Source organism: Callithrix jacchus, chromosome 17 (genome assembly GCF_049354715.1).
Source record: "Callithrix jacchus isolate 240 chromosome 17, calJac240_pri, whole genome shotgun sequence".
Taxonomy (NCBI): Eukaryota; Metazoa; Chordata; class Mammalia; order Primates; family Cebidae; genus Callithrix; species Callithrix jacchus.
Window position 1 is genome coordinate 14364617 of NC_133518.1, and position 15744 is coordinate 14380360.

The window sequence follows — 15744 nt, forward strand, 5'->3', positions numbered from 1 at the left end:
CTTTGAAGTCATTACTGGCTCCATCCTTTCCCTCCTCCTTTCAAGAATTCACTTAGGAAATTCCACCAATTTACCTTCTCAATGATTTCCTTGCCTTTCAGTATTCACCACTACTCCATGCCTCTAGTTCAGACAGACCCTTCTCTGACCACTTCCTCTTTTTCTTTTGTCAACTTCTCCTTCTCCTAAATAGTAAATGCCAAAGCCCTCTGGCCTGCTTTTCTTCTGCCCAATCCTAGGCCCTTCCCGCCCCCTCCCCCAGACAAGCACGCACGCGCTCGCGCACACACACACACACACGCACACACACACAGCTTCTTCTCATTCATTGTCATGGCTTCAATTACAGGATGAAGATTCACATTTACATCTCCAGCTTATGAGCTTGTGTCTGGGAGCCTATGTACTATCTCTACTTAAATGTTTTACAGATACCTCAAATCTAACTATTCCAAACCGAATTTATCACTTCCCCTTAAATCTTTTACCCTTTACTATTCTTTATCTCTGAAAAGGCAACACCATTCTCCTATCTGCTTCAGCAAGCGACCTGGAAATTCATCTCCCTTTACAAGTCCTCTTGATTCTACCTTTCAGGCATCTTGAGTCCTCATTCTCATTTCCATCACCTGATACAAGTTTATGCTAACACCATCGGTATCTTGGACACATTAACGGGTGTGGTGGTTCATGCCTGTAATCCTAGCACTTTGGGAGGCCAAGGCAGGCGGATTGCCTGAGCTCAGGAGTTGGAGACCAGCTTGGGCAACACAGTGAAACCCTGTGTGTACTAAAATTAAAAAAAAAAAAAAAAAAAAAATTAGCTGAGTGTGGCCGCCTGCCTGTAGTCCCAGCTACTTGGGAGGCTGGGGCAGAAGAATCACTTCGACTCAGGAAGCACAGGTTGCAGTGAGCGGAGATCATGCCACCGCACTCCAGCCTGGGTGTCAGAGCGAGACTGCATTCCCCGCCCCCACCACAAAAAAAGAAGCAACATCCTCCCAACTGCTTCCCTGGTTCTTTCCCCACCAACATGCCCTCCGCATTGCTACCAGAGTGATCTAATGCAAACCTTTAATGTCTCCCCACTGCCTACAGGATAAGTTCAAACTCCCCAGGGGCATAAGTTAACGAGGCCCTGCATCATGTGATCTTTAAATCTTCAGGTTACACTCTCACTGTGCTCCACCTCCCTGCATCTGATGCTCCAGAAATACTGAACTACCTGTAGCATTCTGCTCACATCACACGTCAGAACTTTTGTATCATAAGCTCTTCTTTCTGCATGGGATGGGCTCACTCTCTGTCTGTCTGTACACCTCCTTTTCAGCCTGCAGAACCTGCCCAGTCATCGCCATTTTTGAGTATTTCTTACTCCTAATTTTTCTAGAACAGAATGAATCTTGACTTCTTCTGAATTACATCTCTGAACTTTGTACATATTTGAAACAATCTATGTACCTGCCTGTCTCTCTAACTAGAGTGAACACTTTTTCGCAGAGAAAGGAAATATATCTTGTCTACCACATTGCCTTACAGATAGTGACAATCAATGTTGAACTAAAGTTCTGCTTGTCTTGGATGAAGAAAACCACTTCTCATGGTTCAATATATGGCATTTTGGGAAAACCATTTCAAGTAATAAAAATAAAGATTTTGTTAAGCAACGATATTGCTATGTCATATATTTAGATGTTAATAAAAATTAATCTAAGACAATTCCATAAAAACATAAAAGTTAATTACTGCACTCAAACTACACCTTATTGCCTTAGAAGAGGAGTATTTTGCCTCTTTTTTAAATCATCATTTATAGTTTATGAGCATATCTTATCTCCCTCATCTCTAAAATACACCCCAAAATCTATCCCCTTGATTTTATTGCTAAACTAAATTGCAGCTCCAGGCCACCATCGTATCTCATCTGAACTACTGCAAAAGCCACCTGACAGGTCATCTCCAGATAACGGCTGTTGTGCTCCTTTTTAAATATATGACTAGATCAGATCATGTCACTTTCCTCTTACAAAACCTCTAATTGCTTCCCATTGCACCAGAATATTTAAACTTCTCACCACGGCCTGCCTGATCCTAAATGGCCTGCCCTTCTGCACCCACACTACCTTTTCCACATTACTCCTGCCTCACTAGATCTTAGCGTTCCTTGATGGGGTTAGCATCCTAGAGCCTGTGCACCTGCTCCCTCCACCGCCACAGCCCTGCATGGCACTCTTCTGTCATTCAAATCTCAGTCCAAATGGCATCTCCTTAAAGAGGCCCCCTTTCCCACCCAATTTAAAGCAGCTCCCGGACACGTAGTGTCACACCACGCTGTTCTGTTTTCTCTTCATTTTTTTTTTTTTAATTTACTTTGGAAATGCAGTTTTGCTCTTGTTGCCCAGGCTGGAGTGCAATGGCATGACCTCAGCTCACTGCAACCTCTTCTTCCCGGGTTCAAGCGATTCTCCTGTCTCAGCCTCCCAAGTAGCTGGGATTACAGGCATTCACCATCATGCCCAGCTAATTTCGTATTAGGTTTCTCCCTGTTGGTCAGGCTGGTTTCGAACTTCTGACCTCTGGTGATCCACCCACCTCGGCCTCCCAAATGCTGGGATTACAGGCATGAGCCACCGTGCCCCGCCTTTTTCCTCTTCATTTTTAACCACTTAGCAGTACAGCTGAGTGGTAAAGCACATGAGCACTAGGCTCAGACTCTGGGCTCACATACCAGCAGGATGGCTTGCGAAAAGCACTTCATCTTTCAATGCCTGTTTCTAGAGTAACAATGGTACCTACTTTGTAGAAGTGTTACGAAGCTCAATTAGTTAATATATTCAAAGTGCTTACCACTGAATTACCTCATAGCAAGCCAAATTAATGCATATTACCTATTAATTTTTGTTTCTTTATTGTTGGGTGCTCCCTTTCTGCATCTTCCTTACATTCTTCCCTGAGCCCCGCACTCTCCAAGCATGTAAAATTAAAGAGTAGAGACCTTACAGCCTGGCTGCCACAACTTCTTTATTTTCCAGTGTGAGCTAGGTATGTTTGTTGAATGAATGAACTATTGAAAACAGGCGATGAAGGCATTTATGTTTATCTCAAATTAGTCTCATTAAACAATACCTCTCAGAGCTGAGAATTACCACAGTTTCTTTATTCTTTCTTAGCTTCTATCTCTTAGTGTACTGCCTAAGGGAAGCCGCACTTCACTGAAAGGCAGAAATAAATACTGCTACTATCACTTAAAACCCAGAGGAATATGAACAAGCCATTTGGCTGTGCTAATCCTCAAGGGACTCAAACACTGAGCGCGTTACTGCTGGTGGAAGAGGGAAGGCTGAGTCAGGTGTGGTGGTTTTAGAATTAATTCACTTGTTTGTTTTTAGTTCCGTTTGGTTTGGTCATTCCTTCTAAGATCTGGGTTTTGTAAACATACAGTCAAAATCTAGGAGAAAAATATTGTCAACAAGGTAAAACTTTGATTTATTTTGCAGATTTCTTGAAAGCAAGTAATGTAACTAAATCCACTAGTCAGCTTGGTTTATATCTTCAGAATTATTTCTAATCACCCATAAAGATTAGCTTCTGGCCAGGCCTGATGATTCACACCTGCTGGTAAGCAGTTTGGGAGGCCCAGCTGGGCGGATCACCTGAGGTCAGGAATTCAAGACCAGCCTGGCCAATATGATGAAATCCCATCTATATTACTAATACAGAAACTAGCTGGGTGTGGTGGCGGGCACCTGTAATCCCAGCTACTCCGGAGACTAAGGCAGGAGGATCGCTTGAACCAGGGAGGTAGAGGTTGCAGTGAGCCAAGATTGCACCATTGTATTCAAGCCTGGGCAAGGAAAGCAAGACTTCATCTCAAAAAAAAAAAAACAGATTAGCTTGATTTTCTACACATATACTCACACACAAACATCAACATCCCTATCTGTTTAGGGTTATAAGCTCAACCAGTAACGAGAGAGAGAGAGAGAGAGAGAGAGAGAGAGAGAGAGAGAGAGAGAGGGAGAGAGGGAGAGAGAGAGAGAGAGAGAAGGAGAGAGGGAGAGAACTTGCTTGAAATACCATGAAAGTGTGCTCTTCTTGCTTTCCTCCAGCTTTGAAGAGAAGGCAACTTTTTCCTAAAAATCTCATTATCAGGCCCAAATTTATGGTTATTTCACTTGTGTTGATTAAATTGGAATTACTATCTTCAGATGCATAATTATGTATACCAGGTGTTTTAAGACCTTCGTCAGTAAGTTTCGAGTTGTCGTCTACCACTGTCTTGCAACAGGCCTTCTAAATGTTTTCCTTCTGCATTTCTGGTTGAAATTTTGCTAGTGACGTTTTCTGTCTCCTATCAGTACTCACCCACCCCTCCTCACCCCCAGTCATTAACAGCAAGTCTGGATTTAAATGTATTTCTGCTACCATTGACCCACTGAAAGAATGTTTTTCAGGTGATATCTACAAGTTTCTCCAATTAAAAAGTTATAATTTTTTCCCTTTGTAGTAATTTGTGGAGAGTTTTTCTGATAAAGAACCAAAATTCTGTGTCAAATTTTTACGCTCTAGTTTCAGCATTCGTTTATGATTTTCTGTGGTTATTAGTTGGCATCCTATTGTAAGAAAAGCCTTTCTTCTTTCCTCATTTATTTATATTAATATAGATTGCTGAGTTTTATTTTAATCAACGGGTTATAATCCATTATGATGATTTATACTGATGGCAAAATTATCGCAGCTTTAGCACTGGGAGAGACTTCAAGCTGGCAGCTGTGGACTTTTGACCAGTTCCCATCATTTTTTTGAGCACCTCCGCATCTCTGGCACAGCAGGTTCATCTTGTACTTTACCTCCCCAGCACTGGTATCCCTGTCTTTTCTCCAGAGGTGGTGTCAGAAAGCAGTGGTTCCTCTTCAAGGAGCCTGGGATTTAGAAACCCAGGATTGGGCCGGGCGCGGTGGCTCACGCCTGTAATCCCAGCACTTTGGGAGGCCGAGGCGGGTGGATCATGAGGTCAACAGATCGAGACCATCCTGGTCAACATGGTGAAACCCCGTCTCTACTAAAAATACAAAAAAAAAAAAAAAAAAATAGCTGGGCATGGTGGCGCGTGCCTGTAATCCCAGCTACTCAGGAGGCTGAGGCAGGAGAATTGCCTGAACCTAGGAGGCAGAGGTTGCGGTGAGCCGAGATCGCACCATTGCACTCTAGCCTGGGTAACAAGAGCGAAACTCCGTCTCAAAAAAAAAAAAAAAAAAAAAAAAAGGATTGGGTGCTACATGTACTACTGGCCTTTCATTGCTTGAGCACGAAGAATTTCATATCTTCTTTTGCCACGTATCAGCTAGAACTTCCAACCCCCTTCAAGTGTGGCTCCAGGAAACAGAATTTTCATCACCTTTCTCCATACTCCGAGGCAGAATGACCCACGTGCGTTGGCCAGAGACGCATCACACTGCAACTCTTTTCCGCTTGAGACCCTCTAGGAGGAAACTGCACGCGTGTGGGGATGCGTGTCTTGCAGGCGTGGATTGCATCCTCACACGCATGCAATACAAACCAGTGTCCTGCAGAGTCCGCTGTGCTCCGGCCAGCGCAGCACGGAGCTTCCTCAAACCTGGAGTGGCTGCCACACTTTGCAAGGACACCGTAGAGGGGCCTGTCCGCGCTCTGACTTCCTCCCGGCGCCGCCTCTGATTGGCTCCTGGGCTTATAAGACACGGGTGAATGAGCAGCTGCCGCGGGCAGAAAGTTGCCGGAGGTCTCCGGGTGGCATCGCGCTGTCCTCTTCGCCAGCCCGCGGGCGCGCCAAGCCGAGGGCTCGGGGGGAAGATGAGGTCATCCTGCGTCCTGCTCGCAGCCCTGGTGGCGCTGGCCGCCTATTACATCTACATCCCGCTGCCCAGCTCCATTTCCGACCCCTGGAAGCTGATGCTGCTGGACGCCACTTTCCGGGGTGCACAGCAAGTGGTGAGGTGCAGCCCAGCGCGGCTTCTCCCTTCCTCCTCTTACGCAATATTTGAAGGGGGTGCAAAATGTCTCCGCCGGGTTCCACGAAAACGCAGGTTTTTCCTAATGCAATGAGGCTGCCACTTTTTAAGGTGGTCCGGTCGGGCATTTTCAGGGTACCGCGTTCGCGTCCTTGCTCGCAGCGGGCAAGAGCTGCCTTTCCTCGTCTGCGTTTGTGACGGGGGAGAAGTGCTGGGATAGAATTTGACAACTGCTTAAACCGTCGTCTGTCCTAAATATCTTCCTCCTCCTTGGTTTGCAACGTCAAAAGGCGTTTTATAAATCAACATTTTATAAATCACCCTTCCCCACACTGTCATTCTCCTATAGGGACCAGCAGAGAATGAGTTAAATGCTTTTAGGAGCGCTGGGAAAAGGAGACTCTGGTTCCCGGGGAGGCAGCCACCTTAGAAGCAGAAGCAGGCGAGGGCAGTCTCCCAGTGTCCCCAGACCGTGGAGCGCTCCCTTCCCGAGACCGCAGGCAGCACCCCCATCCTAGCACGTAAGGAACCGTAGGTATCTTGCACCCGAGGCAGATCTCAACTCAGCCCTGGAAAGGGGACTGGGAGGCTGGGCTGGCTGAAAGGTGAGGAGGCGGCAGCCCGTGTTTTCATGATGCGTGTTTTCTGCTTGCCCTGCAGCATTTATCATGTCCTTGGCTGTCAGATAACATTTTCCTGAGCCAAGTTACTTTCCTTCACCTGGGAGGGTAACATTTCTCTCCACTATATGTCGGGCGTGTGTTCATTCCTTCCATAGACAGGAAAATGTAACTGTCTCTGGTTTATTCCATGGTAAGGGGCATTATTTTTAGTGTCAGAGAATCTAAAATCTAAACTACAGTCTGCAGCCAAGGCTGAGCCCTCTGATTGGACGGTATTTCTGAGCAGGCTGCTCTATCTAAACTCTAACCTTCTCCAAAAGCAAGCCTCCTCCCTCACCCCAACCTTGGGCTTTAATCTCAGGATATTTTTAATAAACTCCTTCTTTCAGAAATGACAACTAGAGAAAGAGAAAAAAAACCATTTCAACCTGAGAAAGCTGATTGTATAAAATCATCAGGTTTCCCGGCGGGTTTGTATTCCTGTTTCCTGTCCACTCATTTATGTGTAGGATTACATAATCTGCGGGGCTTTATCCCAGCAAAAGTCCCCTTACTAGGGTATTGTAAGCTATTGTAGCACATTCTTAGCATGGATTTGCTTTTCTTGAATTCAGCCACATTCTCACCTCCAAAGCCCCTTTTGTTTCTTAGGAAAGGTCTGTGAAGCTATAGACCGGCCCCCCCCTCCACCCTCACCCCCGCCCCCATCCCTTTCCTTTCCTCCTGCTTCCTATATTGTTGACATGGTGAAAATGATCATCCCCTACTTTAGCACTGGTGTCAAGAAAGTCAGTCTTGATGTAGGAAGCCCTGCAATCCCTCTCTTCCCCCATGAAATTATGTAATTTGAAACTAATGCCCTTCAAAGATCGAGGAACAGTGATGTTTTCCCCGGGTGGGTTAATGTTCTTCTACAATAACTTAAACATAGGAAAACAGGGAAAAGATCAAACTGCTATGTTAGCTGCAGAGATTATTCTTAGTTTCCAGGTCGCCAAAGAAGTCTTCTCCATCATAAGTAATCTAGGACAAGCTAGGTTTGGAGAAAAGCCTTTCTTTCCCTGCTAGGCTTGCCGACCCATCAATGACAAGGCAGTGTAAGGTTCTCCACAGAGCATGGCCTCGGGTGGTGCTTGGGAATGATAGTGGGTGTAACTTTAAGTCAGCAATAGATGAGTCACCTGACACTGTGGCTCATGAGTGGATTTGCAGAGAAATGGCTCTCATCAATTCTCTTCTAAATTGTGAAATAGCAGAAAGATCATTATGGTCAGATGGAAACATATTCTACTTAACAAAGCGATTTACCAGTGTCACCTCAAATCTTCCAGAGTTTTCCCTGTAAATTAGGGCAAATAACTACCTTGTAGGTTTGCTGTAAGGATTAGTAATGTATTCGAGTGCCTAGTACTTGTAGTTAGTCTTTGGGTTGTCCCCAATCGTCCATTGTGGATTTGTGGTCCATTATGGGAAGATCTATAAGAATGCTCACCTTTTTTGAAGCAAGATAATAAGTATAAACTGGAAGTAATTTATGTAATTGAAACCTGGAGCACTACTACTAAATTGCGTGGTGTCAACCTCGTTACTCAACTAATTTTAATTTGAGTTGATTGACTCAATAGCAAAGGCAATTGAAGCTTTTTAGAGATTAAGCTCAGCCTACTTTCTAACACAGCATCACCTGCCTACCATCGAGAAATGTGAATGTTAAGTTTATTCTGTTGTCATTGGCAAATGCTTCACCCTTTCCTACTCTTTATCTCCTTTATCTTGTGCAGTGCGTCAGATTGTTGAGATTATGTTCATTGCACTTTTCTTCCTTGGGGTTCCCCATATTCCCTAAGAAGAAGCAACTTAGAATCTCTCAGACTCATGTCAAACACAGATGCTATGCTAGAATCACCTAAGGACTGCAAAACAAAACAAAACTTGATACTCGGGTTACACTACATACCAAACCTACTCAAAATCTCTGGGAGATTAGGGTTCCTAGCAGTGTTTAAGAAAAGTTCCCCAGATGATCTTCGTTGCAGCAAAACTTGAGAACCACTGCTCCGTAAGATAAAATGCATTGCTGTTGTGGACAACATACTTTCCTTAATCCGCAGGTTATATTGCATACATGTTGCTGGAAATTAGCCCTTTACATTAGCATGGATTAGTTTATCAGATTAGTTGATACTTTGGCCCTAAGGGGATAAAATACTAGCTAGGCAAATTTCAGTGTTACAGCAAAGCCACCTATGACTTGAGCAGTGGAAAAGCACAAACAAAAGTAGGTCTTGGAAAGGCAAGGAGTGATTTAGATGAAGACCAGGCAGAGGAGACGAGGAACAAAAAAAGAGAGTCTGGGGAAGTCCTGGAGGCTGGTTTCCAAATGCTATGCAAACAGATTTTTTTTAAAAGATAATCTCAGTGCAGGTTAAAATACTGAGAAGTGTACATTGCTGGAGAAAATGCATGTTAGAACCACGTTTTTTTGGAGAACAGTTTAGCAATATCTATCAGAAGCCTTAAAAGTGTGCTTATTTTTGGAACTGTAATCCCTCTAGATAGAATTTATTGTAAGTAATGATAGATATAAAGCTATAAAGATGGAAACATTTTACAGAATTAAAAAACTTGTTCATCAGCACCATAAGACAAAGGAAAAGACCAAAACCTTGTTAAACTTGGCTGAAAGCACCGCCGTTTACAATAAATGTGAAGGAACATTTAGCAACCGTTTTCTTTTCTTTTCTTTCTTTGCAGCACCATTTAAAAGAATTAAAATTTAAGAACAGTAAAAGATTAAATAATGATAAATCCATATTTGAGAACACTAGGCAGTTACAAAATTTAGGCTGTAAAATGTTTAATGACTTGCAAAACATTTGCACTGTGTGTTAAGCAGGAAAAGGCTACAAAATAGCGTATATACTATTTATATATCAAAACGTGTATCTGTGTTTGCATAGAAAAAGCAGAAAGATATAATTTAAAACATGATTTTTTAAATTCTGGGCCATAAGATTTTATCTTCAGTTTTCGTACTGGTATGTTCTAGATTTTCTACAATGAACGTGTAGTAATAAATTACTTTAAAACGTTTTTTCTTGGCCAGGTGCAGTGGCTCACACCTGTAGTCTCAGCACTTTGGGAGGCCTAGGCTGGTGGATCACGAGGTCAGGAGATAGAGACCATCCTGGCTTACGTGGTGAAACCCCATCTTAAAAAAAACCACACACACACACACACACACACACACACACACACTTACACACTTTTTTATCCAGGCATGGTAGCTCATGCCTGTAATCCCAGAACTTTGTGCCAAACCCCCATTAATCTCAGTAGTGAAGACACCAGGTTGAAGAGGCTGAAGAAGGTTCCTACAGCCTACAAACAAGACATGGGTTTTGTTGCTGTTATTGAGATAGTCTTACTCTGTCACCCAGGCTGGAGTACAGTGGTGTGATCTCTGCTCACTGCAACCTCCTCTGCCTCCTGGGTTCAAGTAATTCTCTGCCTCAGCCTGCTGCATAGCTGGGATTACAGGTGCCTGCCACCATCTGGCTAATTTATTTTGTATTTTTAGTAGAGACGGGGTTTCACCATCTTGGTCAGGCTGGTCTTGAACTCCTGACCTCGTGATCTACCTGCCTCGGCCTCCCAAAGTGCCAGGATTATAGGCGTGAGCCGCCGCACCCGGCCTGGATCATTTTCTAATTCACTACTGTTAATACTGTGAATCTTTTCAGTGACATAATATAAAAGAAGTGCTGAAATTGGAACCTATGCTGGGTGTTCCCCGTTTCTTATGCGTGACAGTGCTTTTGGACTTAGTTGATCAAGGATTTTCATCTTGTCAAACGTCCCCAAACTTGTTGAGACTTAATGTCACCTCAGTTGAATTCTCTGTGCATGATGTGCTTTTGGGCTGCGTGGGTGTGGTTTAAACGACAGCTCGGCTGGAAACTGCAGAACTCCAACGTGCTAACCTCTTTCATAACAGTGTTGAGCTGGAATGTTTACTAATGTCGGGTAAATTTAACTTTTAAACTTAGTAAATAATGACTCTGCAGAAATTGTGATGACCTGTATTTCTTCATGTACATCGGTAACTTCACCAATCAGTTTTTAGCTGATTTGCTAGAATTTTTCTTTAAACATATGACAGCAGAAAGCTTTTAAGAATAGCGTCAAGGGCTTTATTGAATCAGTATGAGTTCTGACAGGTGAACAGCCTGAGTTGGTCTCTGCAGATAGACCCTATGAAACATTAAGGTCCGGTTGATTCAGCTACCAGGTATGTAAGATAATCCCCAATTGATACTTTCCTTTTTATTTTTTCTGGCGCTTCTACAAATATAGCCCTGAGCATAGAAATACCCTCATTATTTTAATGGGATATCCTATTTCTACTATGCAGTCTGAGCTTGATCTGAGACGTTTCTATGAAGTGTGAAAATACAGTTAATCATTCTTAAATGTTCTTTTTATGCACAATTGCTTCTTTTAAAATAGCATATACGTTTTTGTTTTTTTTTTCCGAGTTGGAGTCTCACTCTGTCATCCAGGCTAGAGTGCAATGGTGCCATCTCAGCTCACTGCAACCTCCGCCTCCTGAGTTCAAGCGATGCTCCCGCCTCAGCCTCCTGAATAGCTAGGATTACAGGCACCTGCCAATCATGCCTGGCTAATTTTTTTGTATTTTTGTGGAGATGGGGTTTCACTATGTTGACCAGGCTGGTCTTGAACTCCTGACCTCAGGTGATCTGCCCGACTCAGCCTCCCAAAGTGCTGGGATTACAAGACATCAGCCACTGCTCCCAGCTATATTTACTTTTTTTTTTTTTTTTTTAAACATGTAACACCACAAATATGTGTCATTCTTCTGGAGGGCCCAAGCTAGTCCTCTGTGAATTGTTCCAATTTTAGTATATGTGCTGCTGAAGTGAACACCATAGATTTCCTTTTGCTGCCAAATGTACTTACGTGGGAACTGTCTACCACTTACCCTTCATTTTATGTTTATGTAGAATGAGGAAATGTAATTCAACTTATTTTCATTTTTTACCTTTTTATTTTTTTTTAGAAACAAGGTCTTGCTCTGTCACCCAGGCAGGGATGCAGTGGTGTGATCACAGCTGGAAACTTGAACTTCTGGGCTCAAGGGATCCTCCAGCCTCAGCCTCCTGAGTAGCTGGGACTACAGGCACATACCACCATGCCCAGCTGTTTTTCTTTCCTTTTTTTTTTTTTTCTAGAAGTCTTGCTATGTTGCCCAGGCTGGTCTCAAACTCCTGGGCTCAAGTGATCCCTTCACTTTGGCTTCCCTGAGTGCTGGGATCACAGGCATGAGCCACTGTGCCTACCTGTAATTGAATTTTCAAATGAAAAACCTGACTATATTCCCTGCCTAATCTAAGGTGTGTCATGTTATGAAAGTTTAACAAGCTATCTTTCAGTGTGTAATAAAATTAAAACCCTGGAAGTCATCACTGATTAAATAAACATTAACTGAACACCAAGGCAGGGAGCTGGTCTGGCTAAACAGAAATGTGTAAGGCAGATACCTAATCTTGTGAAGCTTACAGTCAAGTGTGAGGGATGATAAATCAACTGCCAGTGAGAAGGTGGGCGCTTGAATGATGGAAGAATTGTGATAGAGGCATTTGTGGGTTGCAGCAAGAGCCTTGGAAAGAACATCTAAAGCAGACCTGGGCATTGGGGAAATGTCTCTAATCTGAGATGTCAAGCTTGAGTGCTTACAGTAACAATAACATCTGTTGAGCATGTAGTGAGCATTTACTCTGTGGCGGATACTGTGCCATGTGCTTTGCATGCAGTTTGTTCATCCCATGGTAATACAATCAGGCAGGTATTTTTTACAATGTGTGACGAAGGAGGAGACTGAAATGCAAAGGAAAGTGACTTGCTTAAGCTAACACAGTTTACATGAGGTGGAGCCTGGATTCAATTCCAGCCAGTGTTACTCCTGAACTCGAGTTTAACCACTGTGCTAAATTCCTTATAACAGAAACCAGAGAAGAGAATGGTGAAAGGGGCCTTCCAGCCAGATGCAGCCGTATGTGAAGGTTCTGGTGGAGAGGAGGGTGCAGCTGAGGAACTAAAAGTGGTTTAGACTGGCTGGAGCTTGAAGTTGAAAAGTCAAAGAGGGAGGCAGAAGGGAAGCACCGGGCAGGCGAGGAAAGCTCTGTGGACAAGAAAGGAGCTACTGAAAGTCCGTTAGCAGGGAAGTCACAGGCTCAAAACCATATCAATGTTTACATGTCGTTTAAATGCACTCAACCTTGATATCTCAGGTGAGAATCATTGCCCCAATGCCCAGGTCTGCTTCAGATGTTCTTTCCAAAGCTCTTGCAGCAACCCACAAACACCTCTATCATAATTCTCCCTCCATCATTCAAGCACCTGCCTTCTCAGTGGCAGTGTAGACACTGGAACCTAAGAAAGCAGAAGTGAAGACAAGAGACCACTTAGGAGGCACCAATCCAGGTGAGAACATGAACTAATGAAGTGGGACTGATTGGGAAGAAAACTGACCAGATCTGCTTTTGGAGGGGAGGATGTGGAGCGAGAGAGGATATTAGTAGAGATGGGGTTTCACCATGTTGGCCAGGCTGGTCTTGAACTCCCAATCTCAGGTGATCCACCTGCCTCAGCCACCCAAACTGCTGGGATTATAGGTGTGAGCCACTTCGCCCGGCTTATTATCATTGTCATTAAACACAGATAGATAGTCTCCAAGTTACATGTATTTAAATAGCCATATAATTTATTGTCCAAACCAGGACATTTTTGAGAGTAGCAGGGACTGCTATTAATAATCATGCTAGGTCAACAGTGTTTTTTCCTTTGTTTTGAGACAGGGTCTCAGGCTGGAGCTCAGTGGTGCAATCTCTACTCACTGCAACTTCCACCTCCCCAGATTCAAGCAATCTTCCCACCTCAGTCTCCTGAGTAGCTGGGGCCATAGGCACACACCACCATGCACAGCTGATTTTTGCATTTTTTTGTAGAGACAGGGTCTTCCTATATTGCCCAGGCAGGTCTTAAACTCCTGGGCTCCAGTGATTCTCCTGCCTCAGCCTCCCAAAATGCTGGGATTACAGGTGTAAGGCACCATGCCTGTCTGAGAACAATGGTTTTAAACCAGAATGATTCTCAGTCAAACCTGGACAGACGCTCAGGCTGCCTTTATTTGACTTGCACACATTCGGCCTAATCAAGTCAAGGTTGTGAAATGATCCTTTGTTTCCCAGTCCTCAGTGCTCTGATCTGACTTGATCCTCCAGTTACCGCTCCTCCACCCCACCCAGGCTTCCTATCCCCTGTAGAGTAAAAGTGCCAAGTTCCTTGACTGGCACTTGGTGCTTGCTACAACCTGGCACCATTTTTCTGACTGCAGCCTCAGTGTGTCACGGATGACAGTTTAGCTCATGAATCATGTAAGTCTCTCCTGTCGTCCCCTCTGTCCCGGACGCCCTCCCACCCTTTTGCTTTGGACAATATCCCACGCATCTTACAATACAAACTCGGAAATCATCTCTTTTGAGAACTTCCGCATCCCCTTCCCTCTGACGGCCCTGCCTCTGCCTGAATTTCTGTCTCAACACTCTGCTGGGTTTTGTTTTATAGCCCTTATATGTTGCTACTTCCTTCTATACAGGCTCCTCACCAAATCGCAAGTTTTTTCTTACCTATTATAGACATAAGTTTCCACTTACTGTTTAGGGGTTTTGTTTTTGTTTGAAGATCATTCATGACAGAGAGACTAGAGAGAAATCAGGAATTCGTGGTTCTGCTTCCATTATCGCTGTGTTACTGTGTCTGCCACAAAGAGCAGACCCTGTGTTTCCACATGCTTCTGACTGTGAACATAGCCAAAAGTGGTTTTCCACGTGCTTCTGACTGAAAGTAGCCAAAAGTTGTCCTTCACAACTGTTTTGCAAGCCTCGCTGTTTTTGGGTTTCTAACTTCCTCATGTTTTCATAGATTTATGCTTGTTTTCAAATTTGTCATGAATTACATGTCTGTTTCTAACTAAATATTAGTTATAATTATAAGCCATCTCCTTAAAAGAACACTGGTGGTTTTCCACACTGGAGAGCTGTCAGCCTTTCCTTTTTCCTCTTGAATAGGATAGTTGATGAATGCCCCATGAGAGACTGAGAGACCCTTTTTGGAGCTGCCTGTCCCATATTGTTGTCCGTGCCCTGAGACTCAAACTATCTTTCTTTGATAGTTGAAATCTACTTTTTAAAAAGTGGAAGATGTTCATCTCACTGTTTCTGGTATATGTATCATTTCCAAGGTCAAGTCACTTTGTCCCAAGGTTTCGGTCACATCCATTTCACTGCACACAGTTCTTCCTTGCTCCTGAGAGGCAAGGCCAGCAATTATCCAGGCTGCCTTAACTTTCTTAGCAAGGCAAGTCAATTCTACTTTTAGAGGCTGGACGCAGTGGCTCATGCCTGTAATCTCAGCACTTTGGGAGGCTGAGATGGGCAGATTACCTGAGGTCCGGAGTTTGAGACCAGCCTGGCCAACATGGTGAAACCCCGTCTCTACTATAAATACAAAAATAAACTGGGTGTGGTGGCAGGTGCCACTAATCCCAGCCACTTGGAAGGCTGTGGCAGGAGAATTGCTTGAACCCAGGGGGCGGAGGTTGAGGTGAGCTGAGATCACACCACTACACTCCAGCCTGGGCAATAGAGTGAGACTGTCTCAAAAAAAAAAAAATTCTGCTTTTAGAAAATGATCAGCTTTTAACAATAAGATTGCTGGCAGATATCTGTATAATAATAGATGCATTTGCAGAATTATCAACACAACCACTTTATAAAAGAGTGGTTAATGTTTTCATTTTATAGGAAAGAAAATAGAGGCTCAACGAAGTTCAGTAACTTGTTCACAGACACGGGCCTGCTTAGTGAGGCTGGCTGTGAACCAGGTCTGCTGGACTCCACGGTCCTTTCACCTATACTCAACAGTCTCCTGTTATGGGTGTTCAATCTCTCTTCCCCTTCTCACTCTTCTCCCTCCACCCTCAGCTCTTTTATGACTAGTTGTATGATCCACATTAAGAACACATCAAGGCTGGCCATGGTGGCTGACAC

The 15744-nt window shown here is 43.8% G+C and overlaps 1 protein-coding gene and 1 non-coding gene across 3 annotated transcripts in view; one reads left to right on the forward strand and one right to left on the reverse strand.

The window, feature by feature from the left end:
* The first annotated feature begins 5740 nt into the window (after nucleotides 1-5740).
* The window catches only part of NCEH1 (neutral cholesterol ester hydrolase 1), a 59762-nt gene continuing 49758 nt past the window's right edge, over nucleotides 5741-15744 (forward strand). The window contains exon 1 of one of the 2 annotated variants that reach the window (XM_002759380.6): nucleotides 5741-5970. In XM_002759380.6, the coding sequence (XP_002759426.2) occupies nucleotides 5833-5970 (138 nt within the window). In that variant the 5' untranslated portion in view covers nucleotides 5741-5832. Of the gene's footprint in view, nucleotides 5971-6394; nucleotides 6512-15744 lie in introns of those variants that run through there. The other variant, XM_078353836.1, reaches the window with a different exon arrangement.
* On the reverse strand, nucleotides 11458-11560 carry LOC118149035 (U6 spliceosomal RNA). Its single transcript, XR_004736204.1, has one exon. It is a non-coding gene; the product is annotated as a U6 spliceosomal RNA (small nuclear RNA).